We start from the raw sequence: 22,407 nt of genomic DNA on the forward strand, positions 1-22,407 counted from the left end.
ACTCCGGGGGGGGGGATGATTCCTAATGCTTTTCGCCTAATGCGTGAGTGTGTACGTTGCTGGGAAAGCTTCTAGTATGAATGTCGCTATGCTTCGAGATAAATAGAGGATGGATGCAAAGAGGAGAACAGACGATTTGGAAAATAAATAGAGCTGACTAGAGAGGATGCTAAGCGTTGGAGAGAGAAAGAGAGAGAGAAGGGGAAAGTCAGTGGTGATGGATGGGATCGAGGAAGAGATGAAAGTAGGCCTGATAGTGGGGGTTCATTAAAGGGGAGAGAGAGATGATACGCCTAGCAGGCATCAAGATCATAAGGAGCGGAAAGAAAATAAGGGGCGGGATCGGACCAACGCAATGGAAAAACGCAATAGAAAAAGCACAAAAAGCACAGGAATACCACCTTGCGTAGCGGAAACAACGGAGTTGATGTGGCAAAACATAATTTCAAAAATTGTGAAAGTTCGCCAATCGATCACGATCCTCAAATGAGATTGCTGTGACTTCACAAAGAGCTTGCTCGGCTCGCACAAGAAGATATTAATCCAAGAATACGGTGTTTTATTCATTGATTTCTTTTGCAAATAATAAATTAATCGGTGAGAGCGGGCGTCAGTGGTCAGAGGGAAGGTAGACAGGGTGGGGCGGGGGAGATCATCAAAAAAGTGCTTGCGAACATATATGAAATAAAAATAGAGGCAGATAGGACAGAATAGAAAAATAGAATAAAAGTGAGATAAAAAGCCTGAAATCAGAAAATGAAATAGATAAAATAAAATAGAATAGAATAGAATAAAATAATAGATAGGATTGGATATTGTATAGCACGGTGAGACAGGGAAAAGGGGAAAATGAAGTGAAATATGACATGTGTGATTGAATGAGTTAACGCTCCCGCCAGCAGCTTAACGGAAATGAAGGGCCTTAAAAGATCCATCGGTACTGCGGCTGTTGCGTTTTGAGTTGGTTTTGGTCCGCGGCCCTTTCGTCGACCGCCAGCTGGGGAAGCAGCTGCGACTTGCGCCCGAACTGCCGGCCGAGTGGCGAGGTAGGGGGGGAGTTGATAAGCTGCTCCATCAGATCTCGGGGAAGGATACGGGTTGGAGTGGGGGGTGATATCTCATCCTCCACGGGGTCCTCGCGAGGTCGCATGCCAAATGCGTCGTTGAACAGCGACTTTGCCATCGTGCCAGAGTCATTCTCCGGGGCATTGCGTTGGGGAGAAATGGGAGAGAGGGGGCAGTTTTTGACGCCCGAGTGAGAGGGCGAGGGGGAAGAGGAGGGGCGAGTGATGGTTGGCATCGAGAAACGGCGACCCGGCTGTTCATCCTGCTGGTCCAGAGGTTGGTTGGGGAGGCGCGGCCAGATGATCACGTTGGGCGGGATCTCTTCAGGACCTCCCGTATGGAGATAGTGGCAACGCTTACCATACGGGCAGTGGCCTTTTTCGTGGAACGTGCGGCATTGCTTCGTCTTGTAGTTCCATGGGCGATAGATAGGGCGAAGCTCAGACTGAGAGTGCGCGTATTCACACTTGTTTCCGTACCTGGAGGGAGGAGGAGAAAGAGAAACAAATGCCCGAAAGGCAAATTAGTTTACTGACTACAAGTGAAGGGTTGATCTTCGTACTCACGGGCAATTTCCCTTCTCCATCATAGTCCGGCACATTTCTGTTCTATAGAGCTCTCCCCTTAGCTTTCCCGACTCCTTTTCTCCTTTCGGCTCGCCAAGGCTTTGGTCGGAAGAGCTGCTTCCTCTTCGTTTCTCCTCCACCACTCCGGCATCAGCACCGGCTCGACTCGCGTCATTTGCAAATGCTAGCCAAGCGGCACTTGGCCGGCGTTGCCACTCGGGGGTTGTGCGTCCACTCTCCCAGCCCCTACTCAGCGGGGGCAATTGAGAATCCAGAGTGTAGGAGGTTGCTCTAGGGTTAAACATGGAGGGGGTGGGAGAGATGGTGGTAGGAGGATTTATAGCAGTGGAAGAGGTCGGAGGAAGGGGGCTGCTGTTTCCCTTGTTAATATGGACGTCGACAATAGAGAAAAAGGGGGAGGATCGGCTGTCCAGCGTCCGTTGGTGAAAAAATGTCTCTCCCATGATAGTCCAGCAAGAAATGGTTTGATTTTCAAGAAAAAAAAATATTAGCCCAAGCGTATAAATATAAAGAAATGAAAAAAAAAGTCCTAAAATAATAAATCGGAATGAAAGGATCGAGAAGCGAGATATAGACTAACAGTATCGGTTGGAGTTGCAATATTGGCCGCTGCTCATATTTTTTTTTAAAAAAGTTGGAAGAAAATAAAAAAAAATAAATAAACTACGAATTAAATATGTTTAATGCAAAATGGTGGAATGAATGAAAATCAAAATGAAAGGATTCTTTAACGAGTGGAGGAAAAAAAAAATGGTGGTCTCTTTGCACAAATACGGCAGCTTACTCTCAATTAAACGATTAATAAATTTTGAGTGGTGGCTCTGCAGCCATCTACAACTCCTCACCTTTCTATTTGCCTTGGCAGTTAGATATTGGGAATGAGGAAAAGAAACTCAGCCAGAGTTGAACAAGTTCATTACAACAGAAACACACGTAAGACATCAATTAACAAGAAAAACAAAAAACAATTCTCTAATGTTTTTGAGCTAATAAAAGTCGGGGAAGAAAAACATGATTTCATGCCTTGCAGTTTCCTCCGAATCTGGACGTGAAAAAAAAAAGAAAAGATAGAGTTGTCGTCCCCCTGTGAAAAAAAAATTAAAAGCCTAAGGGCAATGTCATACCTGAGCCATGGAATGAATTCCGAGTGTCTGTGAGTCCATAAAGAGCTCGCAATGTATCGGGTGAATTTAGCCTTGCCCTATTCATGGAATAAAGATTGGGTTAGCGCCCTGGCAACCTCATTGGAGAGAGTGAAAATAAAAATAGCCACCGACCTTACAGGATGAGTCGGCCCGATCAATTTTCTCCATTCTGCAATTGCATTTTCTCGCTGTAAAATCAGTGCCTTGAATGGGCCGCTTGTCATGTATCCACATAGTCGCTCGTAAAAAAAGCGACCTTTATGAGCGGCGTAAAATTGCTCGGCATCATTTTGGCGCCAGAGTACATCACGCTCCCGCACAATCTCAAACCCATTCTGATGGATAGCAGTGAGAACGCGGGAGACTCCCTGTGGCCAGGCGCACAGATCTGGCTTAAGAAGGGCAAGCGTCAATTGGCGATGCATTACTAGAGCCTTGGTCAAAAACTATAAGCTAGCCTTGACCTAATCAGGGCGCAGCCAAGCCCAGTCACAGGCCCTTAACTTTTTGGCCATTATTTTCATAGCTTATTTCCAAAGTCCTACTCCCGTCGTCCCCCCCTCCCCCTCCACTCCACCCCATCCACGGGTAAGCAATGTCAGACAGCAATAGATACGCGCCTGGAGGAAGAGATACGTCACAGTCCGTGAGAATTACCAGCGATGGGCTTAAGAAACTCTCCGTGGCCAAGATCTTCCGTGATAATAAGCGCACCATTACATCCCTAGATTTCGATGACACTGGCGAAGTGTGCATAACAGCGGCGGAGGATGAAAGTTTGCAGCTATACGACTGTCTGGAGGGAAGGTGGTTCATTTGAGCTGAACGCAGAATAATGGCTGTGCCTTGAACAGGATTAACTTGTAGTTCTATGCTCCACTAGGCATCTCAAAACATTATACTCGAAAAAATACGGAGTTCACTTGGCGCGATTCACGCATCGCAAAAGCAATGTGATATATGCATCCACTAAGGAAGATGGTAGTCGCCAAATGAGCTCATTGTGTAAACGCTGTCGTCTAATTTGCTCCTTTATTCCGATGCTTTTAGATACACTGCGGTATCTCTCGCTACATGATAATAAATATATTCGTTATTTTCGTGGGCACAAAGACAGGTAGGCCAGCACGAACAGAAGCTAAGCTGATGAAGATTAGTTAGCTGAATCCTGCCTCGGAATATTTTAGAGTGGTCTCATTAGAGATGTCGCCCGTCGGCGATCAGTTTCTCTCAGCCGCCGTCAACGACACAGTACGATTATGGGACCTACGCTCGTCGACGTGTCAGGGTTTGATCAATGTGACGGGCCGCCCGTGCATCGGATTCGATCCCGCGGGGCTAATCTTTGCCGTCGCCTTCGACTCGAGCGTGATTCGACTTTACGACATGAAGGCCTACGACAAGGTAACATATACATCGGATGACATTTCAGTGATGTTTCTTTCGAACACTCCGGGCTCATGGGCCTCTGCTTGTAATAGGGCCCGTTCATTACCTTCAGTGGTCCCCCTAATGACGCCCACCAGTCTTCGCGTGCTGAGTGGACGTCTCTTCGCTTCAGCAACGATGGCAAAAAAATTCTCGTCACCACTTCCGGAGACATGCATTTCGTGTTGGACGCATTCCACGGGTCCTTCGAGAAACGCCTGACTGGACACGTTAGCGTGTCGGCTCCGAATCTTGGAGGAAACGAGGCATGCTTTACCCCGGACGGAAGATATGTGTTGTCGGGGTCACAGGATGGAGGAGTGCATTTGTGGGATTTAGAGAGCAAATCGCAGGACACAAGGTCAATGCATGTATTCGAGGCACACACCGCTCCCACCGGGATAACCGGATTCAACCCAAAATATATGATGATGGTCACAGGGTGCTCTGAACTGGTAACTAGTTTGTTTTTTCTTCTTGCTTGGCGGCTGAGGATGGTGGGGATCCATTTGAATACTGATATTGGTCTGTTCCATCTGTATTTAGGCATTTTGGGAGCCCAAGCTATCCTCGAAACCGGGTTGGTCGGATTCAAGATAGGATAGGCTTATTAAAATTTATCTTTTTATCTCCCTCTCTGCACTCTAATGAATCCCACATATCTGATGTCAGCACGCTTTTTAACCCCCCCCCCCCATGCTTTCGGCTACCAAAATAAACTTCCTCTCTTCTTTCCCCGCTCCCCTAACTGTTCACACTTGGACCTTTTGCTGGCTTAAGCATAACAAAAACGAGAGTGCCACTACTTGTTATCATTTTTTGAAAAATTGCGACATTGCCTTTCGCAGTCACATTTCGATTTCCGACCTCCACGATAATGACATTTTCTATCTTTGCTCCTTATTTCAGTTTCACACTTCAACACTTCGAGTGATAAACGATCGGATTCCATTGTTTGTTATCTTACCCCCCCACTCTCTTGTTTTTTTTCCATACTATTTATCACTGTGTATATTATCAAGCCAAGCTTCTTATTTCTTTTCTTTACTTATTTTTCTCTACCTGTCGACTTCATTCCTAATATCCCACTCTCACCCACTCCATGTCAAACACATACAGTGTACCAAAGCCGCAGGGAGGCGCCTCTTTACTTATTGCCTGGCGTTGCCAGAGGCGCACCATTCTTGTGGTCGGGGGTAATTCGATAGCCGCCAGCCGCGTCTTCCTAGCCCTCGATGCCGATGCTAATGTCCGGCTCGTTGCGCCCTCCATGACACTGTGCACGGAACTTCAGGTCCGCATTTCACGCGGAGAGGTAACCCATTACGACCGGGAATTCCGGGAGGAAGATTTAGCCGATGTGGACCTGGTATTTGTGGCAGAGGGCGAGCAAGAGGTATGCGAGGAGATAGCGCAATGTTGTAGGCGGTCTAGAATTCCAGTCAATGTGGCCGACAAGAATGAGCTCTGCGACTTTTATCTAACCTCGACACATCGAGACCAGGGGCTGCAGCTCGCCGTCTCCACCAATGGCCGCGCACCCAAACTTGCCAACCGCATCCGCCGCCACATTGCGTCGTCACTTCCGCCCAATTTGGGCGATGCCGTCGAGCGGGTAGGGGTATTGAGGCAGAAGATTCGGAATGCAGACCCCCGGCTGGAGGCTAGGGAGCGAAGGATGCGCTGGTTGGCGCAGGTGTGTGAATACTGGCCCTTGGAAAGGCTAGCCTCGCTAACAGAGCAGGAAATAGAGCAATTGCTGAGTGAGTACGTCAACGACGAGGGCTACAAGAGCGTCGGCTCCGAACCCGAAACCCGAGTGGAGAGCGACCTAAAAGCCCTCCCCACGAGCCCCGCTGAGCCCGCACCGCTACCCAAACGAGGCAGGATACGGCTCATTGGCACCGGCCCCGGATCGCCAGACCTATTAACGCTCGGCGCCTATCGCGCCATCACCGCAGAGGCCGACTTGGTCCTGGCCGACAAGCTCATTCCCGATGCGATTATCAAACTGGTGAAGGCCCCGAAGCTGCATATTGCCCGCAAATTCCCCGGCAATGCCGATGGGGCCCAGCAGGAGATGAATGCGCTGGCCCTCGAGGCATTGCAGCAAGGCAAGGAGGTCGTGCGCCTGAAGCAGGGAGATCCATACCTGTTCGGAAGGGGCGGGGAGGAGATTGTGTTTTTCCGCCAACATGGGTATGAGGCAGAGATCATGCCTGGGCTGTCGTCCGCTCTCGCCGCACCCACTCTAGCCAACATACCGGTGACGCACCGCGGCACGGCCGATCAGGTCTTGATATGCACGGGGATGGGCCGCAACAAAACCATCCCTGAGGTGCCGGACTTTGTGGGCTCGCGCACCATTGTATTTCTGATGGCCGTGCACCGTCTTGGCGACTTGGTCAAGCAGCTAAGGGCCAAGGACTATCCGGCCGATCTACCCTGCGCCGTGGTGGAGAGAGCAAGCTGCCCCGACCAGCGGTGTGTGTGGGGAGACCTGGAGAGCATCGTGGCACTGGTGGAACGGCACGGGTCCAATCCACCCGGCCTCTTCGTGGTGGGGAAGAGTGTGGCTGCTCTGCAGCGCGGAGGAGCAGGGACAGGCGTCGGGAAGCAGGTGACCCTAGATACCAAGGGTACGCCGTTGGAGAGTATACTGTCGCTCCACGAGCGCGAAGAAACCCTAGTCTTTTAGTCTTCTAGTTCTGTAACATCTGTCCTCTCTAATCACCCTATCTGTCACTTTATATTTTGTGAATAGTTTTTACACCCACTCGTGTTGAATATAGATCAGTCATGTTGTTTTAATTGAAAGGGAAAATAAAAAACAATGAATAAATAAAAAAAAAACTAGATAAACATTGTTCACTGAGAATCAAGGTAACCAGAAAATGGGCACCACGATGGGATTAAATAAGCTTGACGAAGAATAAAGATGAACGGAAAGAGCAACCTAAAAAAAAAAAGAAAAAAATAAGAAGCATCAAGAGACATGAGTAGCGTTTAAATTAAAGAAAAAGTCTTGGTGAAGGGTAGATAGCGTCCCGACAAAAGCGTGAAAAAAAAGGCAATAATGTTATAAGATCTTCTCTCGACAACCCCGGATAGCCTCCATCGTCTTCTCCCCCACCAGAATCTCGCTCACCCCATGGCCGGCCGGATTCCTTTGCGACGGATGCATGGAGTCCTCGCCCTCTTCTCCGTCGTCGCTCTCGTCCTCCGCACCCCGGATCTCCGAGAGGTGTTGCAGCCGAGCTGCGCTGGCCTCTCCGGTCAAGAAGTCGCAGAGCCGCGCCTGCTCTCTCGCGGGCAGCAGCAGGATCAGATCCGCCAGCAGCGGGTCTAAATACGCGGGCAACACCACTCGACTTTCGGGTTGGAAGTGAAACGTATTGGGGGGCAGGCCAGTCCGCGCATGGGTCTCCAGCCAGTGCCAGTGCTCCACCTGCAGGGTGTTGAGAAGGCGAAGAGTGTATTCCACCGAATCCTCCGGCAACAGCACGCCTTGCTGCGTCATCTTCAAGATGGCATCCAGGGTGGCCAGAAAATGGCTGCGGAGCGGAAAGCAGATCTGGTTGTGGCGCTCGATGCATACCGCACGGCTCTCCTCCACAAAATATTCGGTTTGGGCCATCCATTCTTCGAGCGCTCTGCAGCGTTCGTCGGGAGCGAGGTCCGGGTGGGAGCAGCGGTCAAAGTGAATTTGGGCCGCGAGGGGCTTGGGAAAATGGGAGGGCGCCGGCGAAAGTGGACGGTTCAACGGTTTGGAGGGCACGGCGGGCGCGGCAGTGGGGGAATCCCCTTTGCTGGGGAGCCCTTCCGGGCCACTCGCAAAGCTCTGAGACCCAGCTCGCTCATCCCATCTGGGAGACAGCTCCTGGACGTCCTCCTTGCCCTGGCCTTCGGATGAATCGCTTGGGCTATTGATCTGTGATTGCACGCAATCCTGCAACTCCTTCTTGCGAACGCTGCGCCTATGCTGCAGTTTCTGCATCTTCGCTCGCCGTTTTGAGTTTGATTTCCGCACCGACCCATCACGGGATGGCGACGCTTGGCTTCTCGAGGACATCTCCCTGAAGCGCTTGTGCAGTCCTGGGTAGGCGGCAACCAAGCGCTCCCTCATCCTACTGTTCCCATCCTGCCTGCATTTGTCCATCAGCCAGCGCCAGATTTCTTCCACCCCCTCCGCAAAGCCAATCTCATAGCACACCGATAGCACGCCCACCCCGGTGCTCAAATCGTCCTGCAACTCGGCATCCCAAGTTTTGGTGTAGATGAGCTTGAGAGCCGTATGGAAGTAGATCATGTCCTCCCTGGTCACCGTTTCCGGCACACGGACGACAATATGTTTTGGCCTGATCGGGTGCGGCCGCGAAGTCCCAATCTCAAGCAACTGGCGTCGGAAGAACTCGGATTGGCACAGGATAAGCGAGTGCAGGCGGAGCTGCGCAGGCAGTCCGCTAAGCTCTGCCATCCGCCCGCCATCGTCGAACGTCAGCCGCACATCACTGTAGGGGAGCCCGGCCTCCCAGAGCAATTCGCCTACGTTCGGGTAGACCAGGGCATCTCCGCTGGCCGCAAGGGGATAGTCGGTGTAGGGTGCGCAGGGCTCCTCTTGGTCCTGGTCACACACGGCAGAGAGGCCGTCCACGACAAGGGAACTGCGGGGAAGCGGGGAGGAGCAGCTGGGGCAGATGATCCTCCCATCATCGGAGGGGCATGACGAGTCTGTCGATTCGAACGAGGTTCGTCCAGCGACATCCGGGAGATGCTTCTGCTGCATTGCGTCCATTTATATGGAAACCATTCCAAGGAGGTCGTGGCACAAAATGGAGAGGAGAACGGTTCAACAATGAGGAGAGCTGAGAGTGAAAATCAAAGAGCAACACGCGGGAGAGGAGAGGGTACAGGGGGGGATTCGATTGCAGAGTAGCCGGATGTAGGATGAGAATGCGGTTGAGATTGGGAGGCAAGGCGGGAGGAGAGCGGGAAGAAAAAGGCTACAGAACAGCAAACAACAAGAGCTGAAGGCTCAGGATAACCTTAGCTTTGTCAATCCCCACCGGCGTGGCTTGATCAAACTCAGCTACATCATGCAATGTAGGAACCGCTAGATCCCAAATCAAGCCCCTCCAAGGGACCAACCAGCAGGGGGCGGCCGCCGCGCTTTTCTCTTGAGAAGCAAATGTCACGCCCTTCTGGGGACGAGGGATCCGCTCTGCCGTCAAAGGTCTTACAACCCGCAATTCCGGTTACAGAGCGAATCCTTTCCACGTTATTAAATAGGTTTCGCTCTACCCGACCCGACAGGTCCCAAGGACGGCGCGATGGGATCACTTGACCCACCGATCGCCATTGGTAGGCGGTCGCGGCGGGGAGGCGGGACAAGCGCAAGGCGGCCCTGCGAGAGGCACGCCCGGTCTGCAACCCGCGCTACGGCAGGGGGGGAGCTTACTTGGTTCTGAGTTCTTGGGGGTTCCGATCTTGGTAGTTAGCACTACGAGGATTCAGATCCCGCGGTGACTGCGAAATTTTTAATAAATGACTGAGGAATATTTTTCGCGTTCGTGTTCGTGTTCCTAGGTTGCAGAACGCGAAGACGCGAAAAAGAGCAGAGTGCGATAATAAGGGAAGAGGGGAAAATTTGGGTAGTGCTTTTCGCCTCTTTACTTTTGACTTCGAGTTTTTAATTCTCGCTTTTCCTCGTGCTTGCTATGCTACTCTAGTCCATAGCCTTATCTCTTCCTTGCACCACACCACCACCCCCTAGCAATACTACTATCATAGAGCCCTTCTGTTGTTGAACCTAGAAGACCACAGCAAGCCACTCCCTCCAATACTGCCACTATGCTCTCCATACAACACCTCCTCAATGCGGCCCACATTCTGGAGTCCAGAGAATGCACCGAAGGGCCAATAGAGCGCCCGAATGATGGGAAGCATATGCGCATAAATGAGGAAACAAAAGAGGCCATTAAGGTATCTAGCAGGGATGAATTTGTTCCACGCACCCACTCGTCCACTAATTCATTGAATCTCGTAGCAACTCCAATTGCTCAAGTCTCAATTCCGCGGCGAGAATGAGGAGGAAGAGCCTGGCCCACAACAGTCTAACCGAGTAGAACATATGGAGGAGGCAATAGAAATTCAACCCATGGACTATGTGGGGACGCAAAGGAGTGAGGTAACGAAGGTAGGCGCTCAATTCGATTTCAACCAGATGTTTGTGCCCACTCCCTCCTCTTGTTCTAAAGTCAAGCCTACTCCCATAGCATCTGGAAGCGCTCAAGACGCGTCTCACCTTTGCGCGGTTCAAAGTGGAGAGGGGCTGGGCTGAGAAGCCCTTGAACGAAGTCGACCACTTGACCCATCATTGGGGAGGGGCCAATCGACGTCGAAAGCCTTCCTCTGCCCACCGGGCCCAGCTTCTCCTGCTGAAGGCGGAGCAGCAGAAAAATCGGGCAACCAAATCCTCACTGTTGAGGCGAAAACTGGAACAGACCAGCGGCCAGCCGTTGAACACTACCCCTTGTGCCGTCGGCGTCAAACGGAAGCGAGATGCAAAGGCAAATTTGATCCCACTCTATTACGGAACTCTTCTCTCAATTCACATGTGCTTTCCTGTGCTTTTCTTTCTATTTTTCTTTTCCATTAGACTGACCCCATCCATAAGCTCTCTAATTCCCGCGCACACCTCTCACCTCTCCCAACTCGCATGCCGGCATTCTCACCCACAAGTCCATCGCCCGGACTCTCTGAATACCGGGGCCATCGCGAGCCTGGTAACCCCTTCCTCCTAAAATGCCCACAAGGCGAGCAACCGCTCAGAAAACGACGGAATTGGACGGAAAAATGCGGTAGCACCCCTTCTCCACTACGAACATCCAAGTTCTTGAATAGAATGGACAGAATAGGGGGGTGGTGGGGAGGGGAGAGCTCGACGGAGAGAAAAATCCCGATGGAAACAATGATATGTTGAGACACTATCGGGGGAATGGAATGGTAAGGAGTGGTGCCCCATTGGTGAGGATACCTGGTGAGGGTTCTCTTTGGACCCATCTTCGTCTTTTATTGTACATAAGCGTTTGCTTTTCTCTTAGTTGTCCTGTCTAACTTTACATTTTCTAATCTGAGCGTGGCAATAAAAAAAACTCTTTTGCGAGACAGAGGGTCAGATCATATCGAATAAACGAGTATCAGCTATGGTTCAATACAAGCCATCATTTAGCCGCCCTTCCATAGACACCACTCATCTAACTTTAGGGCACAGCTCGGGCCTAACTTGAATAGATTGCAAGTGGATGGCGCGAAATCTAGCGAGAATGGCCTCTTTCCCGATTGCATATGAAAGACTGGCTTACGGCCTGGGTGAACAGGTTGCTTTCTGAGCCAAAGACACCGAAGGTCCTTATTTGGATGCAAAGGTTGCCTTTAAAGAATTCGACTCTGCGGAAAAACCAATATTGCGAAAGCGCCCCTTCTTTCAATTTGCATCACTATTTCATTGACTCGGCTAGAAAAATGGGCATCCTCGACAAGCTTACTGATACTTTCATCGTTTGATAATGACCCGAATTGAAAGGGAATTGATCCCATGAAGGCCGGATCCTCCAATAGATAAAGGGCTCCTTAATTTGCAAAATTGCCTTGAACATTAGCCAATCTTCTAATACTAACAAGACAATTTCCAAAAAAAAAATAATGGCCATTATGGGCTATCAATGAGAAATTTTCGTCGAGGGGAGTGATCTTCGATTTCACGAGCTCTCGTGCCAAGATGGCATCGGGATTTTGTGACTTGCGTCCGGTTATTCCCCGTCGTGACTCCGTCAGCACTTGCAACTTTCATTCTCCAAACGGGATTGTGTGTTTGGTTATCAAAATTCGTCGTCCATGGATCTTGTGGGGTATTCCTATGCCGGCATTGTCTTTGTCGGTGGTGTCATCGGCTATTTGAAGGCGGGCTCGGCCGCATCACTTGCCAGCGGCGTCATCTTTGGATCGCTTATTGGCTACTCTGCACGATTGACCTCGCAAAACCCGCGCCAGGCTCACATGGCCTTCGCGCTAAGTGTGCTGCTGCTGGTGATTATGGGTCTCCGCTTCTCGAAATCCGGAAAATTCATGCCGGCGGGATTGGTGGCCATTCTAAGGTTAGCATTTCACATCATATTTTCATTTCACAGCCATCATCGAGAATACACGCTAATCTCTACGCGCTGACTAATCCTATCTTGTTTGTTTTCCGTCCCTTAGCTTGGTTATGAGCATTCGATATGGGATGCGGCTGGCTGCTTGAACTATTTCTCACTGTATTGGGTTGATTCATTATGAAACCAAAGGAAATAATATATATATAAAAATAAAACAATGAACAATACTCTTTTTTTTTGGGGGGGGGGGAGAGGGTGGATATTGGTGTGTATATAGATGTATATACTCGGAAAGCATATCATATAGGGACAATTAAATAGTACGGGTCATGAGGAGAAAGTCTGGGAAGGGAATGCAGAATTAAAAAAAAAGGGCAAGATATAGATGGAGAACATGTACAAGAAAATATATAGTAAACGATATACATTAATGGGGGGGGGGTGAGTAGCTGATGCTGCTGGGGACTGGTGTTCTTATCCAGCCCGATGCGATTAGGTTATGCGATGACGCAGTCCGCCGACGAGACCTCCCGTCTCCTCTTGCCTCCCTTGCCACGGAGGGCCTCGCCCTTCTCCAGATTCTTCAGCTGCTGGATCGCCAAGCGATCGCCATGCTTGGCCGCCTTCTGGTACCATTCCAGCGCGGCCGTCTCATCCTTCTCCACGCCAATGCCCAGGCTCAGGAAATACCCCACGCTGTATTCGGCCCTCGGCAGGCCCTTCTCGGCGGCTCGCAGTGCCCACGCGTAGGCGTCGACATCCGACTGCGGCAGGCACTCGCAGCCCACGAGGTACCAACTCGTGAGGGCTAGGCACGCGTCGCGATGGCCCTGCTCGGCGGCGCAGCCGTAGTAGTACACGGACCGCGCGGGGTCCACCGGCACGCCCAGCTCGCCGCGCTCGTAGCATCCTCCCAGGCGATACGCACTGGGGGCATGACCCAGCTCGTCTGCAGCCCGCAAGTACAGGGAGAGCGCATACTCCTCGTCCTGGAACACAATATCGCCATATCCGGCCTCGTGCATCTTGGCCCACTCGTATAATGCATGCGGGAAGTCCGGGGTGGCGCAGTCGACCGCTCTGCACATCCACTTCACCCCATTTCTCACGTCCTCGGCGCGCCCCAGCTCGCTGCGCAGCTCGGCCAGGGCGAGGCGGAACATGGCGCCCGGGTGCGCGGCATTGGCCGCCTTGAGGTAGAACGTGTAGGCCTTGGCCGGCTCCCGTCGGGTGCCGCGCCCATACTCGTAGCAGCGCGCCGCCTCGTAGGTGGCGGAGGGGTGGCCCTGCTTGGCGGCCTGCACATACAGCGAGAACGCCTCCTTGGGCATGGGGCGCGAGACGCCGGCTCCGGTCGCGTAGCACTCGGCGAGGAGGAACTTTGCGTCGGCATTTCGCGCCGCCAGCGACTTCAGCAGCTTGATGCACTCCCCGTACAGCGCCGCGCGCGTCTCCTGCTCCGAGTCTGGCTGCTGCTTCGCGATATCGAGCAGGTAGACGCAGAAGTCCATCTGCAGGTTGGGGTCGTTGGACCGCTGGGCATTCTGCCGGTAGAGTTCGAGCGACAGGGTGGTCTCCTTGTTGGTGCTTGGCACGTGGGGGAAATGGTGGAGGGAGGCGGGCGGAGAGGGGGAGCAGGGGGAGGAGGCGGCGGAGGCGGAGGAGATACTGGTTGCGGATGAAGCAATGTCGGTGGGCGAGAGGGAAGGGGAGATTTCCTCATGGGATGAGGAGGAATTAGAAGAGGTTGTGGCCACCATGGGGTTGACTAATGCAAGGGGTCCCGTTGTGCTTTGTCGCGGCTTCTTTGGTTGACACTCTAAAGCTGGTTGCGGTGCGTTTTCTAGGACGACTTCCGCCAGCACGGCGCTTCTTTCTCTAATAAAGGGTCGGGAGGAGGGGGGGGGGGGCGTCTTCTTATGGAGAAGAGGGTTTCTTGGAACTGGAATTCTAAATGCCCAGAAGAACAAAAGACAAGGCCGATACTATATAGGAAAAGGAAGAAGACCCGACATGACAGGGTTTTTGCTTATTTTAGGGCTCGTTTATAAATAGCGAAAATTTTTTTTTCGTCTCGTCGGCTCGCATGCGAAATCGCGGCTCTCATTCGTGGATAAGCTCTGAAGCCACACACCATGGGTGTGTATTGTTCCGAGCTGATTGCAGCTCAGCCTGTTGAAAATGCGCGGTGTTACGACAGCTCCAGGCTGTCAATGACGGCACGAGTGGAACCTCAGCGCGCAATGCGTCACTCGCGAGACCGCTTTTCCCCTCCAGTTGCGGAGCCGGAGGAGAGCTTAGCATTTAAGGCCGAGATAAAGAGAGATGTGCGGCGATAAGGCAGAGGGGCTCTTAGCAAATGTCTAATTAGTCAAAGGCGAGGGGCAGTTCATCCGCCGGGCTGAGAGTGCCACGGCCCAATCTCGGCAGCATGTGCCTCCAGCGTCTTACATAAAGCGGCACGCCCTCCCCCCTCGCCCGCCATCGCCGCAAAGAATCGCGAATCCACGCACCATGGCGGTACAGGCTGTGCCACGTATCCCCTTGTTGACCGGAAACCCAAACCTTGTTGCTCTTGTTTGCGTGAGCACGCATCTGCTTTTTGCGCCCTCTTTGGCCGTAGCCTTCCCCCCTGCTCTTGGCCCCGCCGCTTCCGGGGAGGAAGCAATTAGTCACGGGTGGATAAATAAGCAGGTTAAGCCCTCGGGATACACCCACTTGGCAAACCGCTCGGTGGCTTTGGCAATCTCGGCAGAAAGATTTGTATTACAAACAGTGCTATTCCCTTTCTCCCCCCCCCATCTATCCTCAACCGGATCTGGCTCACAGCCCGAACCCATTTACGGCCGCGACCCTGAAGGTTCAATCTTGGAAGCTCTCGCCGCCCGCCTCGCCCCAAAAGTGGCAACGCAAACATGCTTGTGTCTGGCTTGAATGAGGGTCCGACCAGGCTCGTCCCTCCATAAGCCGCTCTCCCTGCCCTCTCTCGCTTTCCATGGCGGCCGCTAGGATGTAATCCCGAAGGCCGCTCCCACGAGCGTCGAATCCGATTTGGAATATCGAGGCGAAGCCGCGAATACAGGAAATAGGCAGAAAAAGAAGCTGGCCAAGGCCAAGGCTTTGAGGATATTATTGAGGTTTTGGGGAAGGGAGGGGGAGGCGGAAACAAAAAATAAAGCATTGACGCGCATCCTGATGAAACTAAAGGCTAAATACAAGCATAAAATCTTGGCCACCAAATCCAAAAATAACAAGATATTATACACGAAAAAAAAAAACCAAAAGAAAACACACATGCTGAACAGATGGAAAAAGAAACGGAGAATTGGCAACCGACCGACAAAACAAAAACAGCACCCAAGAGAAGAGGCGCTCGCCCCTCGTCATGAAAAGAAGTCCCAGGTCTCCTCCTCGTCGTCCTCTTCATAGCCCTCGTCAATCTTGCCCTTGTCATCCTCCATCGATCCGTCTTCCCCGTCGGCCTCGTCGTCATCCTCCTCTAGCAACGTCAAGAGGCGATCCGTCGCCATCGGAGTCTGGACAGTCACATGCGGTGTAACCGCAAATCCAAAGGCTAAGTCCTGAGCCGTTATGGTCATTTTGCTGGTGGTGCTAGGGGGTGTGACGGGAGATGTATCAGCCGACGGGGATGGCTGTGAGGGTTGTGGATGGGGCTGAGAGGGCGTCGGGGTGGTGGCGGGCCCTGTCGGTGCTGCGGAGGAGGGGGAGGGCGAGGAGAAGGAGGAGGAGGACGACGACGACGACGACGATGAAGCGGAGAGGGGAATGGCGGTGGCCGTTGCGGGATTGACAGCGGTGGATGGGGCGGGTTGTTTCGCGGGAAGCTGGATGCCAATGCCGCGGTTGGCTCGAATCTTGGAGATGCAGTTGCTCACTAGCGTCTTCAAATGGCTCTGGGGGAAGCCCAAAAGAAAAATGAAAAGCAGAGGAGTTAGGGAAACTTAAAGAGCACGCATGCTTTTCACCGGGGACATATCGACCGATTCTCGAATATTTACCTCTAGAGCATGTCGCATCAGGTGCACCGAGTCTTCGGTCACCCCGCCAAAGAGTCCGTGTTCCAGCGCGATCCCCGCCATCCGATCTCGGAAGCTCTCAAAGTCCGGCAGCGCTTTGGCGTCCGCACACAGCGGCGCAAACACCCCGCGCACGTACTCCTGTTGATAATCTATAGGGATCACAGCCAGGGGTAACATAGAGATGGAGTTGAGTGCATGCACGACACAATGGACGGGATAAAACTGGGGAAGAGGACATACTTGACGGTAATTTTTCCCTCGTGCCCGTATACATCGGCGTCTTCGCCACGGCCGAAAATCGGGTGGGGGCGGGTTTGACCACCCCCTTCACCAACATCGGTGGCCTTCCTCGCTTGCCCGGCTCGCGCTTCAATGCCTTGAGGCGCTCCCGTTCCGCCTTGCCTAAACTGATGATGGCCTCCTTGAGACGCCGCCGCTTGGGATCTCCATCCGCTTCGCTGGTGCCGGCACGCTTACGCTTTGACCAACCGACGGACCGCTGCGTCGGTGGAGGAATATCTAGCTGAGCATTGTGGAGATTGGCGAGGATGAACTTGTTGTGGAGATGGGCTAGATTATCAAGCATAAAAAAACACAACAACGCATGAATGAATGCTCACACGCGAACATGCCCCACCATCACGCAGAAATCGAACTCACCATTTTCATGATTCAAGTAGAGATTGGCATAAAAATCAAATTCCTGTCTATTAAGCCTTCCCCGCACAAAATCGGTGAGCGCCTGCCAGTAGTACTGGCCATTATCGCCCAAGGCTTCGGCAAGTTGATGCTTCAAAGAGAGAACATCCTGTCGAGCAGATGCTTGCGTGGATGAGGGTGCGACAGAGGGACTGTTGGGAGCACGGGATGTCTCTTGATTGGGAGGCATCAGGTAATTTGGTTTTGAAATGGCTGCGCTGGTAATGATGGCGATGATGATCTTTAAACAGGGGCGAATTAAGATGGGGGCATATAATCGCGATGCGTGCTAAAAAAGAAACTCACTCCAAATTCAGAGGTTAATGGAGGATAATATTTTTTCTTAAAGAATTCCATCTCACTCCCCGTTTGCTCCCACGGCCAATTGCTTCGGCCGGGGTGGAGTGGCTTATGATTTGCTCCTGGCCGAGAATCTGACCAGAACGGCTTGGAGGAGGTGAGGAGGATATACGGATGTTTATTTAAACAAAAATCGTGGTGGCCAAATGCATCAAACGGGGATGATTCCTCGTATTTTTCCTCTAAAACCTCCCGCATTCAAAAATTCCCTCGGTCTCCATCGAGTGTTCCACGCAAGCATGTCTTCCGCGATCACCGCTATTGAATCCGCCAAACGAGCCGCCGCCCATCGTGCTGTCGACGAGCAACTCTCGCCCTCCTCCCACCGAGTTATCGGGGTCGGCAGCGGCTCGACCATCGTGTATATGGTCGAGCGCCTTAAGCAACGCGCAGCCGAATTCAGTCAGCAAATTTTCATTCCCACCGGGTTCCAGTCGCGGCAGCTCATCATTGACGCGGGGCTGCGGCTGGGAGATATCGATCAGTACCCCGAAATTGATGTAGCCATTGATGGAGCAGACGAAGTTGACAGCGGCTTGAATTGCATCAAGGGAGGGGGCGCGGCCCAGCTGAATGAGATGATAATTGCCCGAGCTGCGAAAAAATTTGTGATAATTGCTGGTGGGTGATGCTTGACAGTGGGGATTGGTCTTGTTTCCTGCTATATCTCGCGATTTACTCAACCCCTCTTCTCTCTCTCCGGAATTAGATTCCCGAAAAAAATCAGATAGGCTTGGTGTCAAGGTAGGTAGCTCCTCCGGCTGTGCATCGTGGCCACCTGCCCTCTTCTGCATTCCTTTCTTATTCATGCATACCTCTTCATTTCTGTATGCTCTAGTGGGTCCAGGGAGTCCCCATTGAAATCATACCCAACGGTCATGTGCGCCTCCTCCACACGATCAAGAACGGCCTGAAGACGGCGCAGCCCATCGCCGTAACGCTTCGCATGGGTCTTCCGGCTAAGGCGGGGCCCGCCGTCACCGATCATGGGAATTTTGTTGCGGATGTGCATTTCGGCCCCATCGAGGATCCCGCCGCCCTCTACCGCGAGCTGAAGTTGCTGACGGGGGTGGTGGAGGTGGGATTGTTCTGTGACATGGCCAGCGCGGCCTACTTCGGAGAGGAAGATGGAAGTGTATCGATGCTGAAAAAGTAAAGAGGGGGGGGGGGGACTTGTCCTTTCTTCCACTGTGAGCACGCCAAAATAGATGGGAGTCGCCGTGTAAGACTTGTGGGTTGTGTTTTATTTGTTATCCGTTGTCAATGAAAGAACACAAAAATAAAATCATACGCGTATATAAATAGAGACGGTAACAGTAGCATCGATAGATAAACTATACATAATATCAGGGTGGACAGCAGGAGACGCAACAGAGGAGACAAAACAGATAATTTAGCAGTATCAGCAGTTATACACTACAAAGATTGGGGGAAAAAAAAGATAACTCTCAAGGGGGTTTATATACATTATTATTAGGCGGCGGCAGCGGCGCCGAGGGAAAGGCGTGGGGAGAGATGCGGATAAACCGCCAACATGGCAGGCTAGTTCACAGGAAGAGGGGGAGGGTGGTTACGACACGTGCAAATAAACCACCCTGTCCTTCAACGCCATCCGGACGTCTTCGTCGGAACTCATGGTCACCAAATCCCCGTCCTCGTCGTTCCACTTGATGCGATTCACCTTGTCGTCCACTTTTTGGACAACACGCTCCAGGAGCGCATCGAACGAGATGTCCTGCGGGACACAGAGCACATACATATTTTTACCATGAACCAGCTTAAATCGATGCAGCTGGTCTTGGTGATCGCTGGGGTTTGAGGGGGAGAGGGATGGAGTGCTGGCGGAGTCGGCGGTGGAGTCAGTGGGCTCGGTATCTGTGGTGGCTGTGGATGGAGAGAAGGAGATGCGCGGGGGAGGAGGGAGGGGGAGGGGAGGAAGAGACAGGAGCCGTGGAGGGAGAAGAGGGGGAAGAGGGGGGCGGGGGAAGTGGCTGCGAGGGGGGCGGAAGAGGCGGAGGCAAGGCGGACGGAGCCGACGCCGAGCGTCCGCGCACGCCATCCACCTTGGCGTGTGGCCTGCTTTCGCTTAGCGTATCCACTTCTTTCTCCCCATTCTCGAGCGCCGCGCTCAACTCGCCATCCACCCAGAGTGCAGGATGGGAGGGTGACATGGGCAGCCGTAAGGCGGCAGGAGATTTGAACACGCCTGCACCTGCATGCAGCGATGGGGAAGAGGAGGACGAGGAGGTGGAGCTGACCCGCGGGGGGATGTGGAACTTGTCGATCATCGCGGCGGGGTCGATTAGACTCTCGCGCAGCAGCTTGTGCTGAAGCCCATCCTCATCGGTGGGGGTGGATGGCACCGAGATCGTGCTTGAGATCGTGCTCGAGCTCAGCTCCGAGAGCGCCCTCTTCGCCTCTCTGGAGGCCGGCCACGGCATGGACGACGGCTGCACGAGAGCCTTTTCGCCGACGAGAGGGCCACGCGACACGTCGTCTAGCCCGATACGCATATGCCGCATGGACGCAATAAGCTCCGGGATCTCCCCCTGCTTTTTCATCAGACGCCTTAAAACGCTGGCCCACTCGCCTTGAATATCAGCAGTCCGGCACGTGAAGGAAAGGCTGCAATGGTTCTCATAAGCATCGTTGAAGAAAATTTCAAGGAGTGGAGTGCCTAGCAAGAAAGCAGACGGGGATGTTAGCTTCCTGGGGACGTCGAACACAAGCAGTGGAGGGGACTGGGGGACTAGCTTACCTCCTCTCTGGCAACTCTTGTTCACCTCCACAATGCGCCGCAGATTCACCTTAATTTTCAGCTTCAGCACCTGCGGTCCTCGCCTATTTCCGACCACACCGAGCGCCTGCCGTGCCGGCGCCGCCTCCTTGAAACCAACAAGGGCCCGCTCGAACAGGCATACCCTCATCTCGCGAGGGCCCTGGGGGCCGACCGAAATAAGGAACTGGTCGCTCAGAAGCAGAGCGCCGTAGGCGTCGGGATCCTCGCCCTTCCAATCCTCAACGAGAGCGCGCAATCTTTGGGGATCGAGTAGCTCCTCGCGGCGGCGCTCCTCGTCGACGGGGGAGAGGAAAGAGGCGGAGAGAAAATTATTATGCTCGAGAATATCAAGCACACGATTAACGGTGGCAATCACCTATCGGGGGGATATCGGGAAGGAAAAGAGATGAAGACGAACCTCGAGCTTACTAACGCCACTAGCACCACCACCCACCTTCATGAATCCACTAAAATCATCGTTGAAAACATCGGCTATGCGGAAGAGCTCATGCTCCTCCAGCCCCAGTCGGTTGCGGCAGAGGAGCAGAAAATGGTACACATTGTGTTTCATCACATTCTCTTCCGAGATTGCCCGTGCGGGGGGAATGGGGGCGGGCAGAAGAAGATGTATCGACTGCTTGCAGAACCGCTGCAAATCTCGGTAGGGGGTGGGCGAGAGCATCGAGATATGCGAGGCTACATGGGGCAGGCGGAGGAGGCGCTGGAGCGTGTTGGCAGAGTGATGATGGAGGATGGACAGCTGCTTTGTGGATGGGGGATTCGCCGACATCACCGCAATGCTAGCAGGCTTGTGCGATATGACCTCGAGAAAGGGCGGGTGCCTGGTCCGGGAAATGCGAAGGATTGGCAGTGAGAGCCGGCCGAGGGCCAAAGTCAGTGGGAGAGCAGGGTCGGGAGAGGAAGGCCCAGGAAAAGATGCGCTGCCGGTGCAAAGGAGGTATCCGGCAATGAAAATAACATAATCCAGGTGCACGGTTACCAAGTTATATCATTTTTATTCAAGCTGTTGCAAACTAGGTTTGGCTTTCCACTCCTTCTCTGTCACAAAACCCACGCGGTTCCTTTTAGAGTTCATTAGCGGCGGACTTTCGAATCAGGTTAGAGCGGCGGCAGTGATAGGGAGCGAGGGGAGGCCGCCGCCGGCTCAGCAGGCTCAGGCCACTTCCTCGTTCGACCCACCCCTCTCCCCTCCCCCTCGCGCAGACGGGCCTCATATGGCAAAGGCCGCCAGGTCGCCCCGTCGCAAGCCCCATTGCACGCCGCCGCATACTGCACAACGAGGCCGCGATAAGGAAGGCGAGCCGGGAATCCATGCTCGTTCAATGACGGCGCTTGCTTAGCATAGTCAAGTCACCATAACGAAAGCAGGGGCGAAAACAGGCAATATACGCCGGAATAAAAACAACCACGAAAACGGGGTCCTGAGCCCCAATGGCGTCTGCGGAGGCCCATTTCCACTCGCCATAGTGCGGGTATCGACGTTGATTTGCTCGTGCCCCATCCTCTCCTAAGATAGGGGGGCCCGCGCTTTCCTCGCGCGTCTCCTCCTTATCGTCGCCGCCCTCTTCCCCCCATGGGTGACTTGTCAGGCCTGCCCGTCCTTGCCGCCGTTCCGTGCGCACAGGCGTGCAACTCGTAAGCTCAAAGGCGAAGCTTGTGAGATGAACTCTAACTGAAAATCAAACCCGACTAAGGTAAGAGGGAGAGAGAGAGAGCTATATTATTGCATAAATATCCTACATAAAAAAAAACTGTAAAGAAAATATTATAGGGGGGAAGAATGTTCAAAAGAAAGGGGAAGAAAGAGTGAAGAAACAATTATACACAAACGCAAATCTTCAACAAAAAGGAATCCGTTCCAATCATATTCAAGTATATATAAACTTTTCAAAGATATCATGAGCCTAGTCCACTCCTCCAAGTCTCGAATATCGAAAAATAGCAAAAGAAAACACTTGTACATAGAAGGGGAGGAAATGAGAGAGAGAGAGAAAACCATCAGAGATGCCCCTCATTCCCATCTCTCTCCTCCTCCCATCATATTCCAATCCGCTAGGCCTAGGTCCCTCTCCACCTCTCCATCTCTCCTCCCCTCCAGCACCGCGGGATATAAGAGTTAAGGGAGAA

General features: G+C 52.6%; 14 protein-coding genes across 14 annotated transcripts; 7 read left to right on the forward strand and 7 right to left on the reverse strand.

Moving 5' to 3' along the window:
* Window positions 1-922: 922 nt before the first annotated feature.
* On the reverse strand, window positions 923-2,095 carry VTP21DRAFT_2180 (uncharacterized protein; the record flags this gene model as incomplete). The annotated part of the gene is made up of 2 exons (XM_069392347.1): window positions 923-1,544; window positions 1,632-2,095. The coding sequence occupies 2 exons, from the start codon at window positions 2,093-2,095 to the stop codon at window positions 923-925; spliced, it is 1,086 nt and encodes a 361-aa protein (XP_069250757.1).
* A 543-nt stretch (window positions 2,096-2,638) lies between these two features.
* On the reverse strand, window positions 2,639-3,222 carry VTP21DRAFT_2181 (uncharacterized protein; the record flags this gene model as incomplete). The annotated part of the gene is made up of 3 exons (XM_069392348.1): window positions 2,639-2,694; window positions 2,777-2,853; window positions 2,930-3,222. The coding sequence occupies 3 exons, from the start codon at window positions 3,220-3,222 to the stop codon at window positions 2,639-2,641; spliced, it is 426 nt and encodes a 141-aa protein (XP_069250758.1).
* A 170-nt stretch (window positions 3,223-3,392) lies between these two features.
* Window positions 3,393-4,825, forward strand: VTP21DRAFT_2182 (uncharacterized protein; the record flags this gene model as incomplete). Its single annotated transcript, XM_069392349.1, has 6 exons — window positions 3,393-3,604; window positions 3,681-3,778; window positions 3,848-3,914; window positions 3,985-4,201; window positions 4,279-4,680; window positions 4,772-4,825. 6 exons carry the CDS (start codon window positions 3,393-3,395, stop codon window positions 4,823-4,825), a joined length of 1,050 nt encoding a protein of 349 aa, XP_069250759.1.
* Window positions 4,826-5,327: 502 nt separating this feature from the next.
* VTP21DRAFT_2183 (uncharacterized protein) lies at window positions 5,328-6,923 on the forward strand (the record flags this gene model as incomplete). Its single annotated transcript, XM_069392350.1, has 1 exon — window positions 5,328-6,923. One exon carries the CDS (start codon window positions 5,328-5,330, stop codon window positions 6,921-6,923), a length of 1,596 nt encoding a protein of 531 aa, XP_069250760.1.
* A 381-nt stretch (window positions 6,924-7,304) lies between these two features.
* Window positions 7,305-9,020, reverse strand: VTP21DRAFT_2184 (uncharacterized protein; the record flags this gene model as incomplete). Its single annotated transcript, XM_069392351.1, has 1 exon — window positions 7,305-9,020. One exon carries the CDS (start codon window positions 9,018-9,020, stop codon window positions 7,305-7,307), a length of 1,716 nt encoding a protein of 571 aa, XP_069250761.1.
* Window positions 9,021-9,413: 393 nt separating this feature from the next.
* Window positions 9,414-9,998, forward strand: VTP21DRAFT_2185 (uncharacterized protein; the record flags this gene model as incomplete). Its single annotated transcript, XM_069392352.1, has 4 exons — window positions 9,414-9,458; window positions 9,515-9,747; window positions 9,812-9,876; window positions 9,955-9,998. The coding sequence occupies 4 exons, from the start codon at window positions 9,414-9,416 to the stop codon at window positions 9,996-9,998; spliced, it is 387 nt and encodes a 128-aa protein (XP_069250762.1).
* A 77-nt stretch (window positions 9,999-10,075) lies between these two features.
* VTP21DRAFT_2186 (uncharacterized protein) lies at window positions 10,076-11,207 on the forward strand (the record flags this gene model as incomplete). Its single annotated transcript, XM_069392353.1, has 4 exons — window positions 10,076-10,207; window positions 10,272-10,421; window positions 10,501-10,794; window positions 10,884-11,207. 4 exons carry the CDS (start codon window positions 10,076-10,078, stop codon window positions 11,205-11,207), a joined length of 900 nt encoding a protein of 299 aa, XP_069250763.1.
* Window positions 11,208-12,121: 914 nt separating this feature from the next.
* Window positions 12,122-12,527, forward strand: VTP21DRAFT_2187 (uncharacterized protein; the record flags this gene model as incomplete). Its single annotated transcript, XM_069392354.1, has 2 exons — window positions 12,122-12,381; window positions 12,485-12,527. 2 exons carry the CDS (start codon window positions 12,122-12,124, stop codon window positions 12,525-12,527), a joined length of 303 nt encoding a protein of 100 aa, XP_069250764.1.
* Window positions 12,528-12,878: 351 nt separating this feature from the next.
* VTP21DRAFT_2188 (uncharacterized protein) lies at window positions 12,879-14,141 on the reverse strand (the record flags this gene model as incomplete). The annotated part of the gene is made up of 1 exon (XM_069392355.1): window positions 12,879-14,141. One exon carries the CDS (start codon window positions 14,139-14,141, stop codon window positions 12,879-12,881), a length of 1,263 nt encoding a protein of 420 aa, XP_069250765.1.
* A 375-nt stretch (window positions 14,142-14,516) lies between these two features.
* On the forward strand, window positions 14,517-15,315 carry VTP21DRAFT_2189 (uncharacterized protein; the record flags this gene model as incomplete). Its single annotated transcript, XM_069392356.1, has 2 exons — window positions 14,517-14,708; window positions 14,770-15,315. 2 exons carry the CDS (start codon window positions 14,517-14,519, stop codon window positions 15,313-15,315), a joined length of 738 nt encoding a protein of 245 aa, XP_069250766.1.
* Window positions 15,316-15,764: 449 nt separating this feature from the next.
* Window positions 15,765-17,310, reverse strand: VTP21DRAFT_2190 (uncharacterized protein; the record flags this gene model as incomplete). The annotated part of the gene is made up of 4 exons (XM_069392358.1): window positions 15,765-16,295; window positions 16,401-16,570; window positions 16,662-16,991; window positions 17,082-17,310. 4 exons carry the CDS (start codon window positions 17,308-17,310, stop codon window positions 15,765-15,767), a joined length of 1,260 nt encoding a protein of 419 aa, XP_069250767.1.
* A 316-nt stretch (window positions 17,311-17,626) lies between these two features.
* Window positions 17,627-18,636, forward strand: VTP21DRAFT_2191 (uncharacterized protein; the record flags this gene model as incomplete). The annotated part of the gene is made up of 3 exons (XM_069392359.1): window positions 17,627-18,101; window positions 18,190-18,224; window positions 18,319-18,636. The coding sequence occupies 3 exons, from the start codon at window positions 17,627-17,629 to the stop codon at window positions 18,634-18,636; spliced, it is 828 nt and encodes a 275-aa protein (XP_069250768.1).
* Window positions 18,637-18,953: 317 nt separating this feature from the next.
* Window positions 18,954-19,239, reverse strand: VTP21DRAFT_2192 (uncharacterized protein; the record flags this gene model as incomplete). Its single annotated transcript, XM_069392360.1, has 2 exons — window positions 18,954-19,022; window positions 19,075-19,239. The coding sequence occupies 2 exons, from the start codon at window positions 19,237-19,239 to the stop codon at window positions 18,954-18,956; spliced, it is 234 nt and encodes a 77-aa protein (XP_069250769.1).
* A 100-nt stretch (window positions 19,240-19,339) lies between these two features.
* VTP21DRAFT_2193 (uncharacterized protein) lies at window positions 19,340-21,049 on the reverse strand (the record flags this gene model as incomplete). Its single annotated transcript, XM_069392361.1, has 3 exons — window positions 19,340-20,157; window positions 20,239-20,635; window positions 20,714-21,049. 3 exons carry the CDS (start codon window positions 21,047-21,049, stop codon window positions 19,340-19,342), a joined length of 1,551 nt encoding a protein of 516 aa, XP_069250770.1.
* Window positions 21,050-22,407: the final 1,358 nt, after the last annotated feature.

This window comes from Calcarisporiella thermophila, assembly GCF_041956535.1.
Source record: "Calcarisporiella thermophila strain CBS 279.70 unplaced genomic scaffold VTP21scaffold_13, whole genome shotgun sequence".
Lineage (NCBI taxonomy): Eukaryota > Fungi > Calcarisporiellomycota > Calcarisporiellomycetes > Calcarisporiellales > Calcarisporiellaceae > Calcarisporiella > Calcarisporiella thermophila.